This window comes from Globicephala melas, chromosome 5 (assembly GCF_963455315.2).
Source record: "Globicephala melas chromosome 5, mGloMel1.2, whole genome shotgun sequence".
Classification (NCBI taxonomy): domain Eukaryota; kingdom Metazoa; phylum Chordata; class Mammalia; order Artiodactyla; family Delphinidae; genus Globicephala; species Globicephala melas.
Genome location: NC_083318.1, coordinates 114838161 through 114863551, shown reverse-complemented (window position 1 = coordinate 114863551; position 25391 = coordinate 114838161). Strand labels below are relative to the sequence as shown.

The 25391-nt window shown below is 42.7% G+C and overlaps 1 protein-coding gene across 6 annotated transcripts in view; it reads right to left on the bottom strand.

Moving 5' to 3' along the window:
• The window catches only part of ZNF827 (zinc finger protein 827), a 179499-nt gene that overhangs the window by 11025 nt on the left and 143083 nt on the right, over positions 1-25391 (bottom strand). For all 6 annotated transcript variants that reach the window (XM_030878154.2, XM_060299708.1, XM_030878155.2 and 3 more), the window contains exons 9-11: positions 10048-10185; positions 5851-6022; positions 4811-4977 (exon numbers count right to left, since the gene is read on the bottom strand). In XM_030878154.2, coding sequence (XP_030734014.1) covers positions 4811-4977; positions 5851-6022; positions 10048-10185 — 477 coding nt within the window. The remainder of the gene's footprint in view (positions 1-4810; positions 4978-5850; positions 6023-10047; positions 10186-25391) is intronic.

The following is a 25391-nucleotide window of genomic DNA, read 5'->3' as shown; positions in this document are numbered from 1 at the left end:
CTCAATACTCTGTAATGACCTATATGGGAAAAGGATCTAAAAAAAGAGTGGATATATGTATATGTATAACTGATTCACTTTGCTGTACACTTAAAACTAACACAACATTGTAAATCAACTATACTCTGATAAAAAAAATAAATTTAAAAAATAAAGAATAAGGACTTAAGATCCAGAATACCTGAGTTTGAATGCCATCTGTTCAACTCAGTAGCTGTATGACCTGGGACAAGGTATGTACTTTGTGCCTCCATTACCTCATCTAAAAAATGGGGACAATAGCAGCACCTGCCTCATATGTTTGTGGTGAGGCTCAAATGGGTTTTTACATGCAAAGCACTAAGGACGATGCCTGGCTCATGGTAAGCATTATTGAAGAATATATTATTATATTATAAAATATATAATATTTATAAAATATAATAATAATGATAACTAACACTTTGTATTTTCCCATGCTGTTTTATACACCTGGCAGACAGCTGGTGCTCAAAAAATTTATGAAAATAATTATGAATTAATACTTTTAAATGATATTATTATATCCATGGGGTAAACTTATCCTACTCTACTTATTTCCTTAAAATTGCATTTGAAGTTAAAATTAATATTCCACTGGCTGGTTTTTTTTTTTTTTCCCCTACAGATAAATTCCCAGAAGCAGGATTACTGGGTCACAGTGTATTACATTTTCAAGGCTTTTGGTATATACTAATTAGTTTTCAAAAGTTCTACCACTTTGCAAGGCCATGGCCACAGGCGGATCAGCAGCTTCTGGTAACAGTGGGTAACATTATAAGACGTGCTCCTAACTTAACAGGTGAAAGATAAGCCACTTTTGAGTTTTAGTTTGACGGCTAGCGAGGTTGAACATTTTTCCTGATGTTAAGTCATTAGCTTTTCTTTGTTTTATTGTGACTTGACTGTTCATGTCCTTTGTGAATCCTTTAATTGGAGACCTAAAGTGTTTCTTACCAGTTTATATGAATTTTCCATGTTGTAAATAGATTAACATTTTGTCATTTTTACAAACACATTTTTTTTCAGACTGTGGGTTTTTCTTTTCCTTCTCTTTTGCTTTGCTTTTGCAAACAGGAGAAATTTTCCTGTGTCAGATCTCTTGATTCTTCTCCTTCGTGATTTCTTCTGTCACTTAAGCTTGTACAAATCCTTCTCACTCTGGAAGTTTGAAAAATATTCTATTTTCTTCAAGCCTTTCTAGGGGTGATTTGTAAACAGGGATTGGGTAAGTCATGTGGCATTTATTTTGGTGTCAATGTGGCGTGACATACAGATGGTTGTATTTTCCAAATAGCTATTCAAATTCCTCAATGCCATTATTGCAACATTTAAAGACTGCAGCAAAATTTGCATTTAGGAAGCACCAGAGGGAATATTTTATCTTGCCGATGTTCTCTGCAGGGACAAGGAGCCGTGGAGGAAGAGGGTAAGGGAGAGTCACTGAAGAAACACTAAACAGAGGACAGTTCCTCAGATACCCGCTCAGCACTTCATTCACAGGGTGCCTCGGGTAAGAGTAGCCAGTAAGGAAGTATGAAGAAGGATGTGGATTCTAAGAGAGACTGAGTAAAAATCTGCTGTTCATTAAAGCTCATCCCATAGATCACAACTTTACTAGGTAACAAGAAAGCACTTCAGATCTCCTAGGGTACTGAAATAAAAGATGCCCATTCCTACGACAGGTAAGTCAAATGAGGGAACAAGGCTCACAGAATTAGAGAATCTCAGGCCTGTCTGGCATCTCCTACTCATTAAAAAAACTCAGGGAACAGATGGAGGCCCAGAGAAGTTAAATGAGTTCTTACATTCCCAGAGCTATTTACAGTAACATGGGGTCTAGAGCCAGGATCTAGAATTCAACGTGTGCTCTCCTCCATCTCAAGTAACGTTTTCCACATAGAGTACAGGCAAACCTCGGAGACATTGATGGTCCGGTTCCAGACCACCCCAACAGAGCAAATACTGCAATAATACAAGTCACAGAATTTTTTTGGTGTCCCAGTGCATATAAAAGTTATGTTTACAGTATACTGTAGTATATTAAGTGTGCAACAGAACTATGTCTAAAAAAACAATGTACATAACCTTAATTTAAAAAGACTTTATTGCTAAAAAAATACTAACCATCATTTGAGCCTTCAGCAAGTCTTGATCTCTTTGCAAGAGTAACATCAAAGATCACTGATCAGAGATCACCGTAACAAATATAATGACAAGGAAAAAGGTGGAAATATCGCAAGAATTGCCAAAATGGGACACAGAGACATGAAGTGAGCAAATGCTGTTGGAAAAATGGCACCATTAGACTTGCTCGACGCAGAGTTACCACAAACCTTCAATTTGTTAAAAAAAAAAAAGCCCAAACCTGCAAAGCTAAATAAGGCAAAGTGTAGTAAAGCGAGGTATGCCCATATATACGTAAGTTAGTGGACTCTAAGGTCAGGCAAGGGCCACGTTTCAGTAGTTTTCTTACTTGGCGTGCACATGTGTGTGTAGATGTGCGTGCACACTTATATTCATTCACTGGTTGAAGGCTTACTCCCCCACCTACACTGTGCAGCCACTGCTCCAGGTGCTGGAGACACAGCAGTGCCTTACATAAGCTCCTTATTCTCAGGAATATATATTGTTATCTATATTATATCGCATACATACTGCTTTATATCATAACTTTGCAATTACACAGCTTACTGATTACAGATGTAGGCTGACATATTTTGGGTTAAATTCTAACCTCAAAGCAGCAGCTAAATACGAGAAACCCAAACTGTGGGGCCATAAGCTTATAACTGGGGGTCAGCAAACGATAACCCTTGGGCCAAATGTAGCCTTGAGTTTTTGTAAAGCAAGTTTTAGTGGAACACTGCCACGCCCACTCATTTGCATATCACATACGACTACCACGCCCACTCATTTGCATATCACCTACCGCTACTTTCCATCCAATGGCAGAGTTGAATTGCAGTGACAAAATCTGTATGGCCTGAAAAGCCTAAGACAGTTACTATCTGGCCCTTACAAAAACCTTGCTAGCACCCCGGGATTATAAAATAGGATAGAACCTTATTTCTTAATAGCAGCAGCACTAAAGGCTTCTACTGTGTTACAAAAGAAACTTCTTCAATGCATTTCACTCTGGGCTCTCTGTGCTAACAAGCAAGAATGTTCTTCCCAGCTAGAGCAGGGGTCCCACCATCTCAGAGGGAACAAGATCTTCACCGTGTTCCCTGTGGCAATTAGGAGGTCAGTGACTTTGCGTCGGTTGCTTGTGAATGTGAAGTTTCCAGTGATGACAATTAAGTGGTTCTAAGTCCAACATCTTTCCAGCCATATGGTTTCTATAGTTTCCTTGAGGTGGGGTGGAGAGAGCTGTGGATAGGGGAGGGAGGAGAAAAGTTCTCAACAGGGTTTAGGCATACTTTGGGGTGGAAAGAGTTAGAAGAAAGGAAGTGTAACAGACAAGAGAAAAAAAAAAATCTGAAAGCCAGTGGAAATAGAAGAGAGGCTGGCCTTTCCCTCCACTGGCTACTCCAGAAATGCTGAATTTCATTTGTCTCCACATGGGTTTCCCAGCTCACCCGCTGCCCACAGTGCTAACATGGTTATGGTGAGACAAGTGACTGTAAAAACGGCACCTCCTCACTCAGCATAACGGTTCTCTGCAGACCTCCGAGTCATAGCTGCTCCACTTACTGACAAAAGCAAGCGTTTATTGTTGCTGGTACCACGGAGCCAAAGCGGCCAGTAAAGCACAGAGAGATGCTTCTCGGCCGTGCACATTGTCAGCACAACTGCCAGGGAATTTCCCCTTCCCGAATCCTTCAAGGGCCGAGGATGCAAGGGGCTGATCCACCGCCCAGGGCTGGCAGTCAGCAACGTGAGCTCATGACTTGTAAGCAAAACGCAGGGGGAGCTCCTCTTCACTGTCACTTAATGACGCCACGCTGGTGTCATTTGTAACCATTACTTGGGAGAGGACGATTGCGTGGTGAAGTCCAAATGTTGACATCATGAAATGGATGAAGTTAACCAGTATGGCCGGAGCTTTATAGGAAAGGAAAAGTGCTGGCAAAGTCTTGGCTGCAGGCTAGAGAGCCACTGAGTTGTTTCAGGAGAAGCTGGCTTTCTTTGCCCCTGAACAGAGCCGCCATGCATCATTCTGGAGGGGGTCAGGGCTGCAGTTTCAGGGAAGAGGGGCAGAGCCTGCAGAACTAGGTGCACAGGGCTCTGGCCCCACAAAACAGAAAGGGGCAGCCCTCTGCCCAGGGTTGCCTGGGGCTGTCAGAACAGCAGGGTCACAGAGAGTGGCTCTAGCATGAAAGTGTTCTGGTCTGAGTATCTGGAGTCACTTCCTGGTTGTAGACCTTGGAGAGAATACCTGACCTCTGTTAAGCTTCCGTCTCTCACCTATATGGTATGCCCACGATGGTACTGACCCCAGAGGGTTGTTCTAAGACTTCAATGAGATCTGGGGCACAAAGGTGCAAGCCTGGGGCGTCATAAAAGCTCCATGACTGTTACCTACAATGATGATATCAGGATGAGGAACAAGCAAACAGCCCTCACCTCTCCACCGCACCTGAGCCGGTGAACCTGTCAGATGGGCGAGGCGTAAGCCGGGCCAGGCAGTGGCCTTGTGGATACAGAGGGATGTGGCTCTGCTACCCTGAGAAAGTCCCTCCTTCGGGAAGGAAGTGTCAGCGTCGCATGGCGATGAGGACGCCCATGCCAGGTGGGGCGGCGGGGGATGGAGGAGAGACGGGTGAGAAGGGCAGACAGGGAGGGTCACCTGTGTGCTTGGTGCCGATGTGCGCCTTGATCTCCGTCTCCTCCATGGTGACGAAGTCGCAGGCCGTACAGCAGATGGAAAACATCCACTGTTCCTTGTCCACATGGAGTGACATGTGGCTGACAAACTGGACGTTGAGCTCCGTCTCAAATCCGCACACGTGACAGCTGTACGGGACGAGAGAAGAGTGAGCTTCTAAATGGAGGCTACCCAGTTGCACGCGGTACACTCCGAAATCTGGACCTTGACACGTGTCTTCCTCCCACCAAAAGGCTTTGCGTTAGAAAATTCCTTCACTTTCTGGGACACCTCCGAAGTGGTCACTGTGCCAGACAGGCTGAGTGCCAGCATGATGTAACAATCCCATTCATGCTATAACTATGCTAAATAATCATAAAGTTAATTAAAAATTACAGATTCCAGATGCTGTACATTAACCTAACTGACTCCTTCGGGCCAAGAGATGCGGGGCAGCCTTGCCAAGATATCAGCGGAGCTGGTGCGCTGATACACTCGGGCAGGATTCGAGAGCAAGCCTGAAAACTCGGGATTTTATAGCAAACAAACCAAATATTGATTCACGGTTGAATATGGAAGAGAAACATACCATTCGTACTAAAGGATAGCACAGCCAGGGGAAAGTATGCAATACTTCCAGGGCTATTCCCTCAGGGTTCTCAGATTCATTTCTCCTTAGGATAATTCTCAGGAAGCAGCGAGGTGCTCAGTGACAAAGGTGGGAGCTTCCCAGCTGCCCAGACCTCACAGCTCATCACCCCTGAGCCCTGCCACTCTCTGGACTCCGCTCCACAAAGCCACCTCTAAGACCTCCACCCTTTTAATTAACTCTCCCAGGGCCACCCAAGCCAGGAAGGAGTCAGTGCAACACAGGGTTCAATCCAAGCAAAGCCAATATTGAAAGGAAGCTCAGCCCTGTGACTGAGAAAAGACACTTTGTCACGTGTGCCCTCGCAGATGGGCAGGGAGTGTTCAAGAAATTCTGGGCAGCCTGGACCAGCAGGTTCCACTGGCGCGCTCACCTGTAATAATAAGGGTGCTTCTTCCCATCACTGCCTTCAGAGGTGACGGCGCTGACGATGTCCTCGGTGTCCGTACTCACCAGCTTCACCGAATGGACGGTCAGGTGCTGGTTCAGGTTTGCGCGGCACTTAGCAGCATACGGGCACAAGTGGCATTTGTATTTTCTTTCCTCTGGGGGAGAAGGGACAGGAAAAAACCCAAACCACTCTCAGAAATGAAATCGCAACACCTTGCCAAAGACCACTTAAGGGTATCAGGAAAGGAGGGTTCAAATCTCATTTCCAATGGGGACAAAGGGAACACTTTGGAATTTTAAATACCTAAAAAGTCTTCACGTGGCAGGTCGCTTCTGCTTTCAGACTTTCAAAGATGAAAGAAAGTTCCGGGGCAACAGGACCACCTGCTTTTTCCTGGGTACCTATAGGCCCCTCTTCCTGATAACGCGAGCTCCATGCAGGCTACAAGAATAATTGTGTGTGTGTGTGTGTGTGTGTGTGTGTGTGTGTGTGTGTGTGTGTGTGTCTCCAAGCCCTGACATGTGTCAGTCCAGGGTGGGTGCTGAGCTGAGGAAGGGGATGTGATCAGCCTTCCCAGGACTGGTGTGTAAGAGAAGCCCCTCATTTTTCCTAAGCTCCAGGCCTGAGTTAGCCAAGAAATAAACACTAATGACATTAAAGGGACTCCAGATGACATAACTTAATTGGAAATTTTCATGCTACAGAAATAAAATAAAAAAACTTTAGTTGATTTCTTAATAGAAACCCTTTCATAAAACTGACGATGTTTCAGGGCTGTTTCCAGAGTGGCATTCTGAATTCATTTGATTAATTAAGGAAATTAAAGGAGCAGGCTTTGCTTTTAGGTACAGATCAAGGTAACAGATGGTAGCAGAGGAAGGAAAGAACAACTTCCTTTTCTATCCTTAGTTCTGAATTTGTAATAGTGGGCTCACCTTAAAGAAAACACCTGTCTTATCTACATCACGGGAAAGAGTGTGGAAAAAAATTTGTCTGCAACAAAATGTAAGGCATCATTATTGTTATAGGTGGTCCCCAGCATCCGAGGTGCTGGTGGCCTGGGCTTTGCGGGGTTGGGGAGGAGCCCTACGGTACAGATAGAAGAGAGTCTTTTCTTTAGAATTTGTGCATTTGTATTAATAAGTGAGGTTGTTAAGTTTTGGTGTTAAGGTTATGATTTCTTCATAGAGTGAATTGTTGAGCTTTCTTTTCCTATCATTTGGAAAAGTTTAATAATATCAGAATTTCCTAGTCTCAACAAGTTAAAAAGAACCCAGTTGGGGGCTTCCCTGGTGGCGCGGTGGTTGAGAATCTGCCTGCCGATGCAGGGGACATGGATTCGAGCCCTGGTCTGGGAAGATCCCACATGCCGTGGAGCAACTAGGCCCGTGAGCCACAACTACTGAGCCTGCGTGTCTGGAGCCTGTGCTCCGCAACAAGAGAGGCCGTGATAGTGAGAGGCCCGCACACCGCGATGAAGAGTGGCCCCCGCTTGCCGCAACTGGAGAAAGCCCTCGCACAGAAACGAAGATCCAACACAGCCAAAAATAAATAAATAAAAAAACAAACCAATGAACTGACATTAAAAAAAAAAAAAAAGAACCCAGCTGGGAAAGTTTCTGGACCTGATGCTTTTATTAATAGTATCTCCATCATCTTTCCAAATTCCCCTTTGGTAACTGATTTACTTAAGTACCACCACCTCCCCCCTACCCAGCTTGGGTCAATTTTGGAAATTTTGCTTAAATTATCTATGTCTTCTAAAGTTTTCAGTTTTTGTTTTTTTTGCCATAGAGTTGCCCTTATTCTCCAATAATTCTTTAACAGCATCTGTATTAAGAATAAGCCTTCCCAACCTAAATGTCCATCAACAGGTGAATGGATAATGAAGATGTGATACATATATACAATGGAATACTACTCAGCCATAAAAAAGAATGAAATCTTGCCATTTGCAGCCACATGGGTGGACTTGGAGGGCATTATGCTTAGTGAAATAAGTCAGACAGAGAAAGACAAATACTGTATGATATCACTTATATGTGGACTCTAAAAAATACAGCAAACTAGTGAATATATCAGAAAAGAAGCAGGCTCACAGATATAGAGAACAAACTAGTGGTTACCAGTGTGAGCGGGGAGGGGCAATACGGGGAGGGGGAGAGGGAGGGGGAGGTGCAAGCTGCTGGGTGTAAGATGGGCTCAGGGATGTACTGTACAGCACAGGGAATAGAGCCAATATTTGGTAATAACTGTAAATGGAAAGTAATCTTTAAACATTGTATAAAAAGAATTAGGCTTCCTTTTTCATTGCTAATTTTGAGTATTTCAGCCTCCTTTTCATTTCCCTTTTTTTTTTTTTTTGCTGTACGTGGGCCTCTCACTGTTGTGGCCTCTCCTGTTGCGGAGCACAGGCTCCGGATGCACAGGCTCAGCGGCCATGGCTCATAGGCCCAGCCGCTCCACGGCATGTGGGATCTTCCCGGGCCGGGGCACGAACCTGTGTCCCCTGCATCGGCAGGCGGACTCTCAACCACTGCATCACCAGGGAAGCCCTCTTTTTCCTTTCTTAATCAGACTTAAAGTGATTTACCTATTTTATGGTCTTCTTCCTAGATTTTGTTCTTCTACTAATTCTTTAATATGAGTGCTAAGTTCCTTTATTTTTGTTTTTCTTCCCTTCCAATTAAAATGTTTAAGTCTATAAACGTCCCGTGGACCAGAGCTGTAGCTATTCATTCCAGGTTAAGGATGAATGTTCCCCTTTCATTCCTCTTAGATGTCTAGAATTTGTGATCCTTTCCTTTGATACAATTAGGACATTTTATGGCTCCTTGGTTATTTTAAATTTCATTTAAGTATGCTCAGAGAATGTGGCTTACAGAACCTCTACTTTTTATTTATTTATTTATTTATTTATTTATTTGCGGTACGCGGCCCTCTCACTGTTGTGACCTCTCCCGTTGCGGAGCACAGGCTCCGGACGCGCAGGCTCAGCGGCCATGGCTCACGGGCCCAGCCGCTCCGCGGCATGTGGGATCTTCCCGGACCGGGGCACGAACCCATGTCCCCTGCATCAACAGGCGGACTCTCAACCACTGCGCCACCAGGGAAGTCCCTACTTTTTATTTATTTATTATTATTATTATTTTTTGCGGTATGCGGGCCTCTCACTGTTGTGGCCTCTTCCGTTGCGGAGCACAGGCTCCGGACGCGCAGGCTCAGCGGCCATGGCTCACGGGCCCAGACGCTCCGCGGCATGTGGGATCTTCCCGGACCGGGGCACAAACCCGTGTCCCCTGCATCGGCAGGCGGACTCTCAACCACTGCGCCACCAGGGAAGCCTCCTCTACTTTTTTTAACATGTGAAAGTTTTCTTTGTGGTTAAGTATATGACTAAATTTTGCCTTTAGTGGTTTAATAGTTAAGATTAAAAATATTAAAAAATATATATATATAAAAAGAAATTAATCTTGCCATACTAATACTGTCTTGCTTTTTTTAACTTTGTGTGAGATACAAAACTTTTATTTTCTTTACCACTTTGTTTTGTGTTTCCTGTAAATAAGACACATTTGAATTTTTAACAAGGCTGATCTACAGTGTAAAAATTGAAATAGTTCATTTTTTATTTTCCATCTTGCTTTTTGTTTGCTATTGATTTTACCTCACTTCTTATTGTCCTTGCTTATTATTGCTGCATTGATTAAGTTACTATTTATTCGGGTTTCCGCTTCCCAGCACTCAGAATCAACCACATTTCTCCATTATTATATGTAAATAAAGACAGAGACTGTTTCTCCATCAAGGTGCTCTTTTCCCCTCTGCTTCCACCTACCGCAATGAGATGAATCCAGTAAGATGGGGTGCAGCCCCATGCCCTGCACCCTCAAGGTGACAGCAATAAACTCCTTAGAGTTCAGAAATTTTACCTGAACACACCTAAAAATGTGTATCTTTTCTCATCCATCATCCTTGAACTCAATGGACCCTTTCAATACAAATAAAAAACCCTTTCCAGAGCCTTATTTGAACATGCCAGGTAAAATGGCTTGAAAAGGTCCGGATAAAAACATTTCTACCACTTCCTGATTTAATTCTCTTAGAGACACAGCTTCCTGCTCATGGAGAAGCTGGTGGTCCAGGGAGGGAAGGCCCGGCAGGGAGACCCTGACTCACCTGTGTGCAGAGACAGATGTCGGGACAACGTCTGCTGTCGGCCAAATACTTTCCCACACACGTCACAGGGAAAAAGCTGGTCGTTGAATTTCCAAGAGGGCAACCCATTTCCTGCCTCGAGGACTATCTTTTCTGTTTCTGGGCCAAAAGAACAAAGCAGCATGAGGAATAAACAAGGCAACGTGAACACATTTCAGTTTAGTCAACATTCAGGACTTAAGCAAAGACTTCCTTCTGAAGAATGTGGCCCGTAAACTGCAAGTATTGATAAGTCCAAGTAACCTCTGGTCTTCACGCTCAGCTCCTGTCTCTAAGAAGGCCATTCTTGAAAGCTGTGGTGGCACATGGATTCCAATTTTAGTCAAGTCTCCCGTGGTTTCTCTCCTTCCTCACTGAAGGTTAGTGGACCTAACCCTCCAGCAGGTTGACAGCTTGGTTTAGCACTGTGCTCGGTATACAGTTGGCACTCCACAAATAGGTGCTGAATGAGTGAATGGTTGAGTTGCACGTTAAAATTCCAGAAATGCAGACTCTCGCCACCAGACAGTAAATCAAGGGGGCCGAAGCTCAGATTCTGATGTAAAAATAGATGCTTCCATCTCTTGAAAGGAAATACACTTTCACTGCCCTTTATGAAAACAGGCTTTGCCCTATTTTCTGGGTTGTGCAGAATCCTTAATGAGGAACTTAATGTTACACGAACTCAGGGATGACAACTGCGTACTGCTGGCTATGGTCTGAATGTGTGTATCCCCCTGAATTCATATATCGAGACCCTAGTGCTCAAGGCTGTGGTTTTTAGAGGTTGAGTCTCTGCGAGGTGATTAGGTCATGAGGGTGGATCCTCATGAGTGGAATTAGTGCCCTTAAAAAAGAGGCCTCATGGGGCTCCCTAGCCCCTTTGCCACGTGAGGACACAGCAAGGTGTAGGCAGTTTGTGTCCTGGAAGAGGGCCCTCACCCGACCATGCTGGCACTCTGATCTAGGGCTTCCAGCCTCTAGAACTGTGGGCAATACATTTGTGTTGTTTATAAGCTACCCAGTCTATGGTATTTTGTTACAGCAGCCTGAACGGACTCAGACACTACTCCACATAAAACTCCCTAATGCAAGAGTACACAACCAGAATTTCCCCCAAAGTCTCATCGTATTAGGGAAAATGACGAGAACCACAAGGTCTTCTGTACCTAATTCATAGCCATGAATGATCTAAGTGGGCGTTAATACCTTCTCCTGTCATCTTAAAAAGTTTTTATTTTCTTGTCGTCATTCATTGAGTTCCCTTTAATTTTCTCACGCTCATTTCTTCTCCCTGAACTGTAATGGATTCTACAAACATTCCTTCTACGGTAAGATAAGGAGAGAGATGACAGACTACCAAAAAGAGGGAAGGGGACACTTCCACGAGGACACTTGTCTGGGCCACTAATAGGGCTTTCGGTCTCAACTCTGAAGAGAAAGACAAATAACTGACTGAGTCGATATCTTGTCCTTTACCTCAGTAAATTCTTGTGAATGTTCCTACAGCACGGTAGTGCTTTATAGAACCGGATACCACGTGGAAAGAACTTTTCATAAACACCAAGCAGATGAAAACATTCAGACCACTGGGCAGAGACAGCATCAGAACAAAGAATTTGATTTCACACAATTTGGTTGAAACTGCTTCCCATATACAAATACAGGCTTCCACCTGGATCTGGGTGAGTCAACTGGATCAATTTTCATTTGAATTCAGGCTTGCCAGATAGTGTGATCTCAGGAAAGAAGTAAATACGAATGTATGTTTGGAACGGGGTGGGGGATTGATGATGAAATTGCAACAATGTTTGCTGTGAGGCACCTGCCAGCAATCCTAACACTGATAAGGCACATTTATCGATGTACCTGTGTTTGTTAAACGCAACTTTTTGGGCCTCAGAGAGAAGAGCTAGTCTTCTTATTAGAGTAGGAATGTGTGACTACAAATGTCTTCAGGGGAAGGGGCGGAATTCTGGGGGAAGGAAGGTGAAAAGGGAGGTACAGGGCTCTGAGATGTGCGGACAGGAACCACTCTCAGACGACTGCCCTTGAGTCCAAGCCATGGGCATTTCCACCGCACGGCGCAAGATGGTATTTTAGCAGCTCCTTTGAAGTGTGTAATCAAAACAGTGCTTCAAAGGAGGATGATAGTAATAATTATAAGGAGAGATCAAGAGGGTACAGGGTCTTCCAATACATTCACAACAAGAATGAACTAATTGGGTCACAGACTGCAATTAAAAAGAAAGACATCTCTTAATAATATTAGTCACACGCTTGAGACATTGAAGCATCATGAAAAGTCCAATTCCCTCCAGTGGCCTAGAAAATGGTTTGAACCATGAAGGCTGTGCTGCGGGCAAGCAGAAGGCCCACCTGCAGCCGCGGAGGCAGGAGAGGCACCACGGGGGCGGCCAGGCTTGGTCAGCCACACCCCTGGGCTTGGACCCCAAGGCTCACCCCGCTTGCTGTCTGCATTTGCTACGGCCGCCCGTTGTCATTTCACACGCAGGAGCAAGGCAACCCGGCCATAGGAGCCTCATCCCAGAACACGACTTTGAAATCACAGCGGGGTGAGGCTGGAGGTGGAGGTGCAGGGGCGAGAGGGGAATTATTACTGCCTAAACAAGTACTAAAGTAAAAGGCCTGCTCTTCTTTTCCCGGAGCTGAAATGGAGCTCAGCAGATGCTACGTTCTCCCACATTTCCTGGAGATGGTGTCAGCCACATGCCATGGGAGAAAAACACAGAATTTTTTGATTCTTCCTGTCTCTGTGTATGTACCACCAAAAGCTGTCCATCTGGTTCCAGAGTGATATCTGAATGTGATGGACACCCAGCAAGGCCAGGCTTTAGAACGACCACAGCCTGCCTTGTGGAAGCTGGACTGGCCCCATCACCGTGGAGGGCTGCCAGCTGGGACACCGGCTCTCCAGGAAGCATTCTGGAAGACAGCAGCACACTCTGTCTGCAGCTCTTGAGGATCGAAAGTTGCCAAAAATACTGAAAACTATTTAAATTGTGAACCTATTGATAAATGTTTATAAAAACAGATGCGTAGGCCTGTACTAATCTCTAGGCGTTAGCAATACAGACTAAGCCTACATTAAGCAAATCACTGCACGGACAGTGGCGAGTGTCCCCAGGGTGTGCTTAAAGCTCAATTCATAGTCACAGGTACTGTTCTCCATCTCCTTCTCGGAGGAACCGAATGCACTGGCCTGGTTACCTCTGCAGTCACATGCTACAGGTTTAACAAAAAGATATCACGATGTGATTTGTGTGTGTGTGGACACTGTGAAAGCTAAAATTGCCATATTTTAATGTAAAGGTTTCCTGTTCTTTGATTTTTGATAAACTTTGGAAACCAAAAAAAAAAAATAAAACAATAACAAAAAACCACAAAGACCTCAAAGATCTTTCTGGAATCCCACTGCCTTAACTGAGTCATCATCACTCACCAGGACTTGCAAAAGCCTCCTAAAGAGCCTCATGGGTACCATTCCAACAGCCCCTCTCTCAATTCCAACAGCCCCTCCTCACGGGTTCCAGAATGATCTTTCTGAGGCCCAGGTCAGGTTATGTCTCGTCCTGTGTTCTAATGGCTTCCCCAGGCCAAACTCCTGTGCATGGAGCCTGAGGTCCTTCATACTCTGGCTCCAACCATCTCCCCGCTTCAGCTCCCCACTTCACCTCCCACCATCCAAGGGCTCCGCGGAGTGAGCGACTCGCCTTTTCGGGAACAAGCTAGTGCCTTTGGAGACGTCAGTGCTTTTGAACAAACTATGCCCCCCCCCGCCAGCAGCCACTCCCCACCTTGGCACCTCTTTCTGCACACAAACTCCAGCTCATTTTCAAGCGCTATCTCAGACTGCATCTCCTCGGTAAAGCCTTCCCCAGTTCCCCAGGTAAGGAGTCGTTTCCAATTCTCTGTCCCAAAGCACTTTTATGAATGCTCTATTGCACCACTTTACCTGTTATATTATTTATTTACGTATCTTCTATATTATATGCATTTTTTTTTTTTGCGGTATGCGGGCCTCTCATTGTTGTGGCCTCTCCTGTTGTGGAGCACAGGCTCCGGACGTGCAGGCTCAGCGGCCATGGCTCACGGGCCCAGCTGCTCCGCGGCATGTGCAATCCTCCCGGACCGGGGCACGAACCCATGTCCCCTGCATCGGCAGGCGGACTCTCAACCACTGTGCCACCAGGGAAGCCCTATATGCATCTTTTTAATACGGAGTACCCAGCAAGTCCAACATGCGGTGGTGCTCAGTAACGATGTTCGCTGGCCTCCTCTGCCTGTTCGAAGGTGACTCATTGAAGGAGGGGGTTCTGCAGGATTTATTTGTGCATCCTCGGTATGGGCACAGTGCCTGATACATAGCAGGTGGGTAGTAGATAGTTGCTGAAGAAATGAATGACTGAATGAAAGGATCCAAGCGAGGCAGGGAATAAACATTATTCTTATATTATAGTGGGAAAGACTGAGCCCTGGAAATACCATTGGTTAAGGCTAATGGCCAATTCAGGGTGAAAAATAAGGCTGCTTGCCTTCTGAATGGTGTCTTAACCCAAGGAACGGTGATTTTATGATTTTATTAGTGGAAATGTTTGCAGTCCTGAGCCGTATGCCCAGAGGTCTTCTGTCCTTACTTCCTCCCAATAACTAGCCACAGGATTATTCTCTTCAAGACAAATTCTGTGGCAGATGCTGTGTTTTGATTAACCCAATAGTCATTCTCAACTTTCCTTCTCCCCTGTCTATTCCCACTGTACAGGCAGCTGGGGTGGTCATGTGCTAAAATTCTGGCCAACGAGAAGGCTTTTGCTTTCCTGACAAAGAGAAATGTAGGCTTGGTGTTGGCCCTCTTCTCTCTTTTTCTTGCCTTGATCACAGAGGAAATGCCTGGGATTATGGAAGCCATTTTGTGCATATGAGACCTGAGGATGAAAACCAACCTGCCAAGGATGGAGGAAGGGAAAGATGGGAAAAGTTTGGGTCCTTGATGGCATCTTCCAGTAGCTGAAAAAATGGCAGAAACTACCGCTCTGGACTTACTTCTTATGCGAGGAAAATAAACCCCTGTTTCTTTCAGCCACTGTTAATTGGGTTTTCTCTAACTTAGGACATTCTTAATTGAAACCCTCCTATGGTTACTCTTGGTCTTGGGACTTTGGAAGTTAGGTCTGGCCTTTGACAAGCTTTATTCCAAAACACCTGCATCCTGTGAAGAACTCTCCATGTTCACTGTCAACAGCAATAAGTTTACAGACATCTGAGCCCATTTCCATCTTAATTGTCTTCTTTTGTTCCGCTCAAAAAACTTAAAAAGTTTTTTTTAAATTATTAAGGAATATACTTTTTAAAAACTTCTGATTGAAGCATAACACATCACAGAAAAATTCACATAACACTAACTCCTTTTCAATCAGTCCAAAGTCACGAAAAATTTTGGAATATAGGTATTATTTTTTTTAATTTGCTCTTCTTGGGCTTCCCTGGTGGCGCAGTGGTTGGGAGTCCGCCTGCCGATGCAGGGGACGCGGGTTCGTGCCCCGGTCTGGGAAGATCCCGCAGGCCGCGGATCGGCTGGGTCCGTGAGCCATGGCCGCTGAGCCTGCGCGTCTGGAGCCTGTGCTCTGCAACGCGAGAGGCCACAACAGTGAGAGGCCCGCGTACCGCAAAAAAAAAAAAAAAGAAAAAAAATTTGCTCTTCTTCATCTTTATTCCCATATCCTTTAATATTTGTTTCATTATCTTAAAAAGATGCAAATGATTTTCTTCATTTCTTTTATAGCAAAATACTTATTTAATGATTATATATTTTTTATACAGTGTCTCAGAGGATTCTGTCTCCTACAAAGCATTTTATTTCCCTTTATCCTCCTATACTCTGATTCCTGAGATAGCCATAAATTTTTCCCATAAATTCCTCGCTACTTGGTACTATTTCATTAGATGTTTTTCTCTCTACTTTTCCACTCACGGTCTTTGCTTTGAATGCCATTTGGGTCTTTGCCTCTTCTTTAAATACATTTTTGTTTTAAACGAAGTAAATAGGTGTGCAGGAGCAAGCACTTTTTTTTTTTTTTGCAGTACGCGGGCCTCTCACTGTTGTGGCCTCTCCCGTTGCAGAGCACAGGCTCCAGACGCGCAGGCTCAGCGGCCATGGCTCACGGGCCCAGCCGCTCCACGGCACGTGGGATCTTCCCGGACCGGGGCACGAACCCGTGTCCCCTGCATCGGCAGGCAGACCCTCAACCACTGCGCCACCAGGGAAGCCCCAGGTGCAAGCACTTTTATCCCCTACAGTACAGTCGGGAATATGGGACCAGCGCATTTGGAAAGTCACCTCATCTTAGTGGTCCCAATGCAAGGCTCTTAGCTCCTCCCCTTTTTGGTGAACTGAGGCCCCTCATTCATAATGGTGAGGCCCGATAGCCAAGAGACAGGATGCCAAACTCCTCCTCTTGTGACCTAGTCGTCCAAGGGGAAAGGTCTCATTTCATGCACAGATCCTGGGAAGATGAAACCCATCCATCAAGTATTTCTCCAAAAACTTCCATGAAAGAAACCCATCTGGTACATTTGCGGAGGGAGCTCCATCAAACTCTACGTGACAGAACATTGGATCCAGTAGAGGACTCAGCTTTTTTTTTGAATCCAACTCCTTCATTTCCATAAGGATGAAACCGAGGTATAAAATTCCAGGACCTCTTCCACCTCAGTGCACCCCACAACCTGTACAGAATTGAATAATAGAATCAAGGTTTCCAGAGTCACGAAGGCTCCCTCCTGCCCCAAACCTTAGTTCAGGGAGGAACCCGAAGGATCGTCTTGTTCAATGTTCTCTTCCTACATATAAGGAAACCGAGACCCAGAGGACTGAACTGATGGCCCAGGTAACCTGGCTGGTGACGCTGGGAGAGGAGGGAGCAGACCATGGGTCTCACTGACGCTCCTCCAAGCCATACGGGATCACTGCCAAAGGTGACCACAAACAAGGAAGGGACTTTTCTTTCTCCTCTTGTGTTTTGGCCCTGAGTTTAATTTCTTGGTTACAAGTGGACATGTGTAGATTTAGCAAAAATTCACAGACACTAGAATTTCTTTCCGTCTCTCTTCTTGAAGGTGTCAGCCTAGAGTATTTCCAGCCACAGAGAAATTAGAAACTGTAATATGTCATGAAGTAGAATAAGGAAGGAACAAGAGGAAGATCAAACGGGAAAATCCTAAAAGCCAAGCCCCTCCGAGGTAAACTAGTTATTACTACAGAAAGTTCCCTTGGGCCTTTCATTGACATTTGGGGAACATTTTTGTTAAACAAACAAACAAACAAAACGAGGGGCAAAGGAAAGGACTTGAATTTGCTTCTTCCGGTTTTAACATCTTTTAGCTCCCTGACTGGTATATCATCTGGCTTTGTCGCTGTGTTTTGCTGTGTGAGAAGATCCCTGTATCTCCTGCCAAAATAATCCTCTCAAAGAATCATCGCTCAACCTGACTTTGGCAAGAGAAACGTGGAGAGAGAAGGCTTTATTTGGTTAAAGCCATAAGCAAAAGATTGGCCAAAATGTGACCTCAACACATAAATAACTGTCCAGATTGACTAATCTGCATCAGCTGCTCAAGGAGGAAGAGGCTCTGGGGCCACATGGGTTTTCCATTATGACAGATGGTATTTTGAATCTTTCCTTCTTTCATCATCAAGCCTGGAGAGTTTCGAGGCATGTCGCAAATGAACTTCTGAAACCCTCGGCATTTAGAGTCAGTACTCTTCTATAGGGTTAAAACCTATCCAATCATTTCCAGGCAGGGCGTGTGATTTTTCTGGTTAGTCCTTTCCCTGCTGGCTCTATCCTTTGGTTTCAGGGGCTTAAGACAAGCTGCCGCCCTCTGAGGGCTGCTTGTGAGTTAAGGAGTCAGCTGTGGTGTAGGACTCTTTGGGGGTTAATATCTTTGCTCTAGTGTTTGCGGTTCTATATCCTTTACAAATTCCTTTTCTTTCTAAGGGTCACTTCAACTTAGGGGAATATGGCAGGTCCTAACACAACTCTTAGGTTCCCTATGACCACCTCTCTGCAGGTCTTAGTGCAACCAAATTCCCCTTTAAAGACCATTCCAAACACTCTGCCAAAATATAGGATTTTCTGCTGGTTAAGATGTCAGATCAAGGAACGGCTAAGATCGCAGATTTTAGTAAGAGTCAATCTGTGCTCAATTAAAAATAGTGGGTAGAGATTTTTAGGCATAAAAGAGTTCACAGCCTTGGTCTTTTTTGGCCTCATTTCAAACTTTAATGCTTAACATACTTAAGCATTAAAGTCCATGCATAGGTCCAAGAAGTATTTCTCCAAAAGTTTTCATGAAATAAATCCATCTGGTAGAATTTGGGAGCGAACTCTATTAAACTCTACTTGACAGAACATTGGATCCAGGAGAGGACTCGTCCTTCTTTAACCCTAAGTGCTTCCCTTCCATGAAGATGAAACCAAGGCATAAAATTCGAGGACCTCTCTCACCGCAATGCACCCCACAACTTAAAACTTACACAGGGTTGAGTAACAGAGTCAAGGTCTCCAGAGTAACTACATCTCCATCCTGCCCCAAATCTCACTTCAGGGAGGAACCTTAACAATTATCTTGTTCAATGGTCTCTTCTTATTCAATACATATAAGGAAACCAAGGTCCAGAGAATGGAAGTAACTGCCCCACAGGCTCACTCAAGCTCCTCTCAACCATAAGACTTATGCCAACGTCTACAACCAACATGGGTTTGTGGAATTGGTTATTAGTAAACATCCTGGGATCAACTTAGAAAAAGTCTTATGGCATTTTTTGCATAATTCTGGGCAAGAGTTAGCCTCAAAGAATCCTTACTAATGGACTTTTAATTTGGTAAAGAACCATAAATGTTTTCTACACCTGCTTTTTTTCATTTAAAATCAATAGAAGAAAACAGAACCTGGATTCCTCTGGTAATGGAAAATGGCTAGGACTTGGTACCCCTAATTCCAGTGAGGCTGATCACATGAGCATCTTAGGGAACTTCTGTAAGCATCCAAAGAGAGAGTCACTGGCAGAGTTTAGCCAATAGATGTCTGTCATCTCTGTATAACTTCAGCTTAACAAGAAATCCATTGGGAATTTGGATGTTGCTTCTATATTTTCCCTCTACTTGTGTTTCCAAGATCAGTGGACCTTCAATAAATGCTTACTGAATAAATGAGACAGTCACATCACCAAGATCATGACTGGTGAACTAAATGGCAACCAAATTTTACATTGCAACAGGGAAGCAAACTGACAATATTGATTCAGGAGTGACATCTACAGGGCTTTGGTTATTATCTTGCCACTTACATACACCGGTAACCACTTCTCTTCTTAATGATGATGGTAAGATGTAAAGTCTTAGCAAATGCCCTCAGAATGTCCCAATGTTGAGAACATTTATAAATCTTTGTTAGAAAACCATTAGGCCTGGGACCTGTGTCATTCTTATGTCTTTGTAGAAGACACTGCTGATTACTTACTCAATATCCAACAGAGTGACAACTTTTTTCTTTAGGGTAGCACTGTGCCTTGTTAAAAATCATGCACTTCCCTTCACAACTTCCACTGCTGTTAGGGCCTTGCCCTGAAACATAGTTCTGGCCAATGAGATTCACCCCATTTGGGCAGCATATCTCCATTATGCAAAACAATATCAGAGTTTCTTAAAAGTATATTAAGGATTTAAGTTTAATTTGGTCCCATTTGTTTATTTTTGTTTTAATTTTCATTATTCTAGGAGGTGGGTCAAAAAAGATGTTGCTGTGATTTATGTCAAAGAGTGTTCAGCCTATGTTTTCCTCTAAGAGTTTTATAGTGTCTGGTCTTACATTTAGATCTTTAATCCATTTTGAATTTATTTTTGTGCATGGTGTTAGGGGGTGTTCTAATTTCATTCTTTTACGTGTAGCTGTCCAGTTTTTCCCAGCATCACTTATTGAAGAGGCTGTCTTTGCTCCATTGTATATTCTGGCCTCCTTTGTCATACATTAGGTGACCGTAGGTGTGTGGGTTTATCTCTGGGCTTTCTATCCTGTTCCACTGATCTATATTTACGTTTTTGTGCCAGTACCATACTTTCTGGATTACTGTAGCTTTGTAGTATAGTCTGAAGTCAGGGAGGCCTGATTCCTCCAGCTCCTTTTTTTTTTTTTTCCCTCAAGATTGCTTTTGCTATTTGAGGTCTTTTGTGTTTCCATACAAACTGTAACATTTTTTGTTCTAGTTCTGTGAAAAATGCCACTGGTAATTTGATACAGATTGCACTGAATCTGTAGATTGCTTTGGGTAGTATAGTCATTTTCACAATACTGATTCTTCCAATCCAAGTACATAGTATATCTCTCCACCTGTTTGTGTCATCTTTGATTTCTTTCATCAGTATCTTATAGTCTTCTGCATACAGGTCTTTTGCCTCCTTAGGTAGGTTTATTCCTAGGTATTTTATACTTTTTGTTGCAATGGTAAATGGGATTGTTTCCTTAATTTCTCTTTCTGATCTTTCACTATTAGTGTATAGGAATGCAAGAGATTTCTGTGTATTAATATTGTATCCTGCAACTTTACCAAATTCATCAATTAGCTCTAGTAGTTTTCTGGTGGCATCTTTAGGATTTTCTATGTATAGCATCATGTCATCTGAAAACAGTGACAGTTTTACTTCTTCTTTGCCAATTTGGATTCCATTTAGACAGCGCTCAGAATGGGAGAAAATATTTGCAAACGAAGCAACTGACAAAGGATTAATCTCCAAAATATACAAGCAGCTCATACAGCTCAATATCAGAAAAACAAACAAACCAATCAAAAAATGGGCAGAAGACGTAAATAGACATTTCTCCAAAGAAGACATACAGATGGCCAACAAACACATGAAAGAATGTTCAACATCACTAATCATTAGAGAAATGCAAATCAAAACTACAATGAGGTACCACCTCACACTGGTCAGAATGGCCATCATCAAAAATTCTACAAACAATAAATGCTGGAGAGGGTGTGGAGAAAAGGGAACCCTCTTGCACTGTTGGTGGGAATGTAAATTAATACAGCCACTATGGAAAACAGTATGGAGGTTCCTTAAAAAACTAAAAACAGAACTACCATATGACCCAGCAATCCCACTACTGGTCATATACCCTGAGAAAACCATAATTCAAAAAAACACATGCACCCCAATGTTCATTGTAGCACTATTTACAATAGCCAGGACATGGAAGCAACCTAAATGTCCATCAACAGAGGAATGGATAAAGAAGATGTGGTACATATATACAATGGAATATTACTCAGCCATAAAAAGGAATGAAATTGGGTCATTTGTAGAGACATGGATGGACCTAGGGAGTGTCATACAGACTGAACTAAGTCAGAAAGAGAAAAGCAAGTATCGTATAATAACGCATATATGTGGAATCTAGAAAAATGGTATAGATGATTTTATTTGCAAAGCAGAAATAGAGACAAAGACATAGAGAACAAATGTATGGATACCAAGGGGGAAAGGGCTGGGGAGGGAGGAATTGGGAGACTGGGATTGACACATATACATTATTGATACTATATATAAAATAGTCAAGTGATGGGAACATACTGTACAGCACAGGGAACTCTAGCTAATGCACTGTAGTGATCTAAATGGGAGGGACGTTCAGAAGGGAGGGGATATCTGTATGTGTATGGCTGATTCATTTTGTTGTGCAGTGGAGGCTAACACAACATTGTAAAGCAACCATACTCCAATAAAAATTAATTTAAAAAGTATATTAAGGAGATAATGCATAATTAAAACCATAGGCTACAGGTAGAGAGGATTTACCATTGTGCCAGGCACTCTATTATGCATGTACACATATTATATTGAAACGTATAATGGCACTATGGTTAGATACTATTGTTACCACTTCCATTTTACAAAAAAAGACGTATCAGGCTCAGGGAGGCTGAACAATGAATTCAAGGTCACGCAACTGGTAAGTGACAGTCTATCCCAAACCCAAGTCTGACTCCAAAGCCCAAACCCTTAACCATTCGTTACATGATACTACTGTACAAGATCAAAGAAGAAAATCCAAGAGTTCTGATTTATCTCACCAAAGACAAATTTATCTGCTACAATCTCGATTTGTTCCAATTTAAATTTTCCTATATTCACCAGCCATGAAGAAGAAGCATCCGTGATTGCATAAATTTAAAGGAGGCTTTACTGGGGCGACCCAAATGCCTACCCCAGGACCTAGATGGAGAGAGAATGGTGGAATTTGGAGCCTGCCAACTCCCTTCTCTTGCCTGATTCCTCTCGGGTCTCCTCCTAGGTTTTTACGCTGATGGGTTGCTGGATATCAAAAATCTGAGCACCAGTTATGTTAATTTTAATTAAATCCTTTCAGGTCAGCTTTCAGTGGTCTTAGAATAAGCCCCTCTAATGACTGTTCTTTCAACTTTTCCCAGCGAAGTAAAAGAACAGGCATTCAAGTGTGGAGCTACCCCATGACTGTATTAGGTAATGGTGAATCTTTAAATCAAAAAAATTTTCTTCTACAAATTATTATAAAGTATGGGCACATATGAAAACACCTTGAGGGAAAACACTACCACTCCTTGGGCAAATGGGAGAATTCTCTTTTTCCCCTTGTAAATTGCTGAACTCGGTGCTCCATATTTATTTATTGAATAAAGGAGGGGATGAATAAACTAAAAGCAAATCACCGTTGTTAAAAAATTTAAACTTTATAAAATATTCTAGACTGTGAAAATTCAGACCTTCTAAACTAACTTCTAAAATACTAAAAATGTTGATGTTCATTTACTTCTAATATTACATGATGTGCTATGCACCACACCTATAGAGTATTTTTAAAATATTTAATATGTTTCTTTTAAAATTCAAGTCACAGTCATTTCCAAATATTATTCAAGTAAGCCCCTAGGGATTCTGTAGTTCCCTTCACTGAATTGGAATCCGTTGGTATTCTCAATTATTCTAGTTCTCTTTTCTTATGGACAAGCCTTGATCATATCATCCATTCCTTTAAAGATTTCTAAATTTCCTTAAAGCCCTTATCAGCTCCCAGACACTGCAGTATTCTTGAGTGACTACATCCAGTTTCAAATTTTCGGTCTTCTCTCTCTGTTTCCTAATCTATTGAATTCTGTATTAACAGAAAATATAACTCTTCCAGTTTGCCTTTCTCTTGACCTTGGGTCTTAGCACATTATAAAATTTGCAATAGTTGACGGTAGATTTAACATTTGAAGGCAACACTCATCACAAATATTTTTCTCCTGGACCCAGAAATACTATCTATTTGATTAAGCTGAGCTGTATGTTTTTATATGGTGAAGATTTCTGCTTGTTGGTTTCTTTAATTATTTTTCCCCAGGTAGGGCACACCAACATGGGTTTGGGACATACCTTGTTAATATTTTCCTATGAAAGTGTGTCTGAATGATTGGCAACACTGATAATTTGTTAACAACAATAATAAGTAACACAGCTGCCAAACATTTTATTTTTAAAATAAATAAAACAGGCCATCTCCACAATAATATTGTTGTCAATTATTTGAATATCCACGTACTTTCTTTAATGGGAGAGAAACCTGTGGATTTAGATGTAGCTGAAAGAGGAATTATACATACAACCAGTTAAGATTTACTTAGCACTTATGTTGTTCTAGGCACTGTGGCTAAGTCCTTTACTTATATTATATCATTTAATCCTCAAAGCAACACATTAAGGTTGGTCTCACTGTTATCCTTATTGTACCGATGAGAAAAATCAATGCTCAAGAGGCTTAAGGAATCAGCCTGTTCTCACACAGCTGGTAAGAGGTGGAGCTGAGATCTGAACCCAGGATCCCCAACCTGGAAGAATATGTACACTGGCTTTCCTCATACTGCACGTAACACTCGGTGTGTCCATGGGATGCGTCACCCCTTTTTTGTGAAGGATCTTTAATCTCTGTGTCAAAGTAGAAAAAGGCTGATAGCGGATTTGGGACTGGGTCCTAAGGAGGCCAAAGTTGTGTGTTTAATTTTTCTCTTTCCTAGATGGCAAGTGTCGCTGCATTTTATGGTTTCAGATGAAAGTACAACCTTATCAGCTGCCTTAAACACACATGTCCCTGTTAAAGAACAGAAGGTAGCTACAGCATGGAAGGTTTAATGTAAGTTTAATCCTACTCCAAACACATATCCTATGGACAAGGAGTCTGAAGAATTGAACTTGAATTTGAAAGTTAAGGCATTACTATTATCAATATAACTAAATGAAAACTCGAAACCACTTCTATTTAATCATTTAAGGTTAGAGCAAATAGAGGATTTTCAGCTTACAAACCCAAAATGCAAATATCCAGTAGCCTAAGGATATGTTAAGGAACAGTAAATACTCAGTGATACAACTCCAAAGTAGCTGAGCGAGAGGAGGAGAAATCTAAAAAAAAAAGATGTTTTCCTTCCATTTCAATTTTCAAACTGAAAAGGAAATCAAATAAATTAAATACAAAAATATCAGTGCAATATTTTGGTTACGAATCAAAATAGAGAAAGATCAAATAATAAATTTGGAAGTGTGGAGGCACAACCTTAGTCCACAGTGGAAATGCAATATATTTTAACTATATGTCCTGTATTACTGAAGGTTGTATGTATGTATCTTTCTCATATATTCTGACTTGGTCATCTTTTTTTATTCTTTAATTTTTTTTTTATTTGGTCGTGCCACACGACATGTGGGATCTTAGTTCCCCGACCAGGGCTTGAACTTGTGCCCCCTGTATTGGAAGCATGGAGTCTTAATCGCTGAACCTCCAGGGAAGTCCCTGACTTGGTCATCTTTGAAAGCATCTCTTCCTAGCTTCTTGTTTTACATAGATCTTAAATATAATAGACAATTGATAAATATTGGTTGATTTGATTAAAATTTCACTAATTATAGGCAACGGAGAGAAAAGCATTGATGCATGATATATGTAAATTAATGTAAATCACTTGCAAATAGATAAGGCTGAGAAGTCCTAGCCTGTCCCATGTTGCACCACTGCCTACCCCATAACAGAAAGTTACTACCTCAAACTATGATGATGGAGGTTCAACTTTCTTTGGAGACTTCGCCTCAGAAGAATCTTGGCTTCACCTTCTGTGAACCAGGGAGAACTGGGAGAAGGCTTCTATTACTGCTTCTAATTTATAGAGAACCTGAGGTGTGGGCCAGCTAATTGCCTGCCTGGAGTCATACAGTAAAATCCAGATTGGGAGTGAA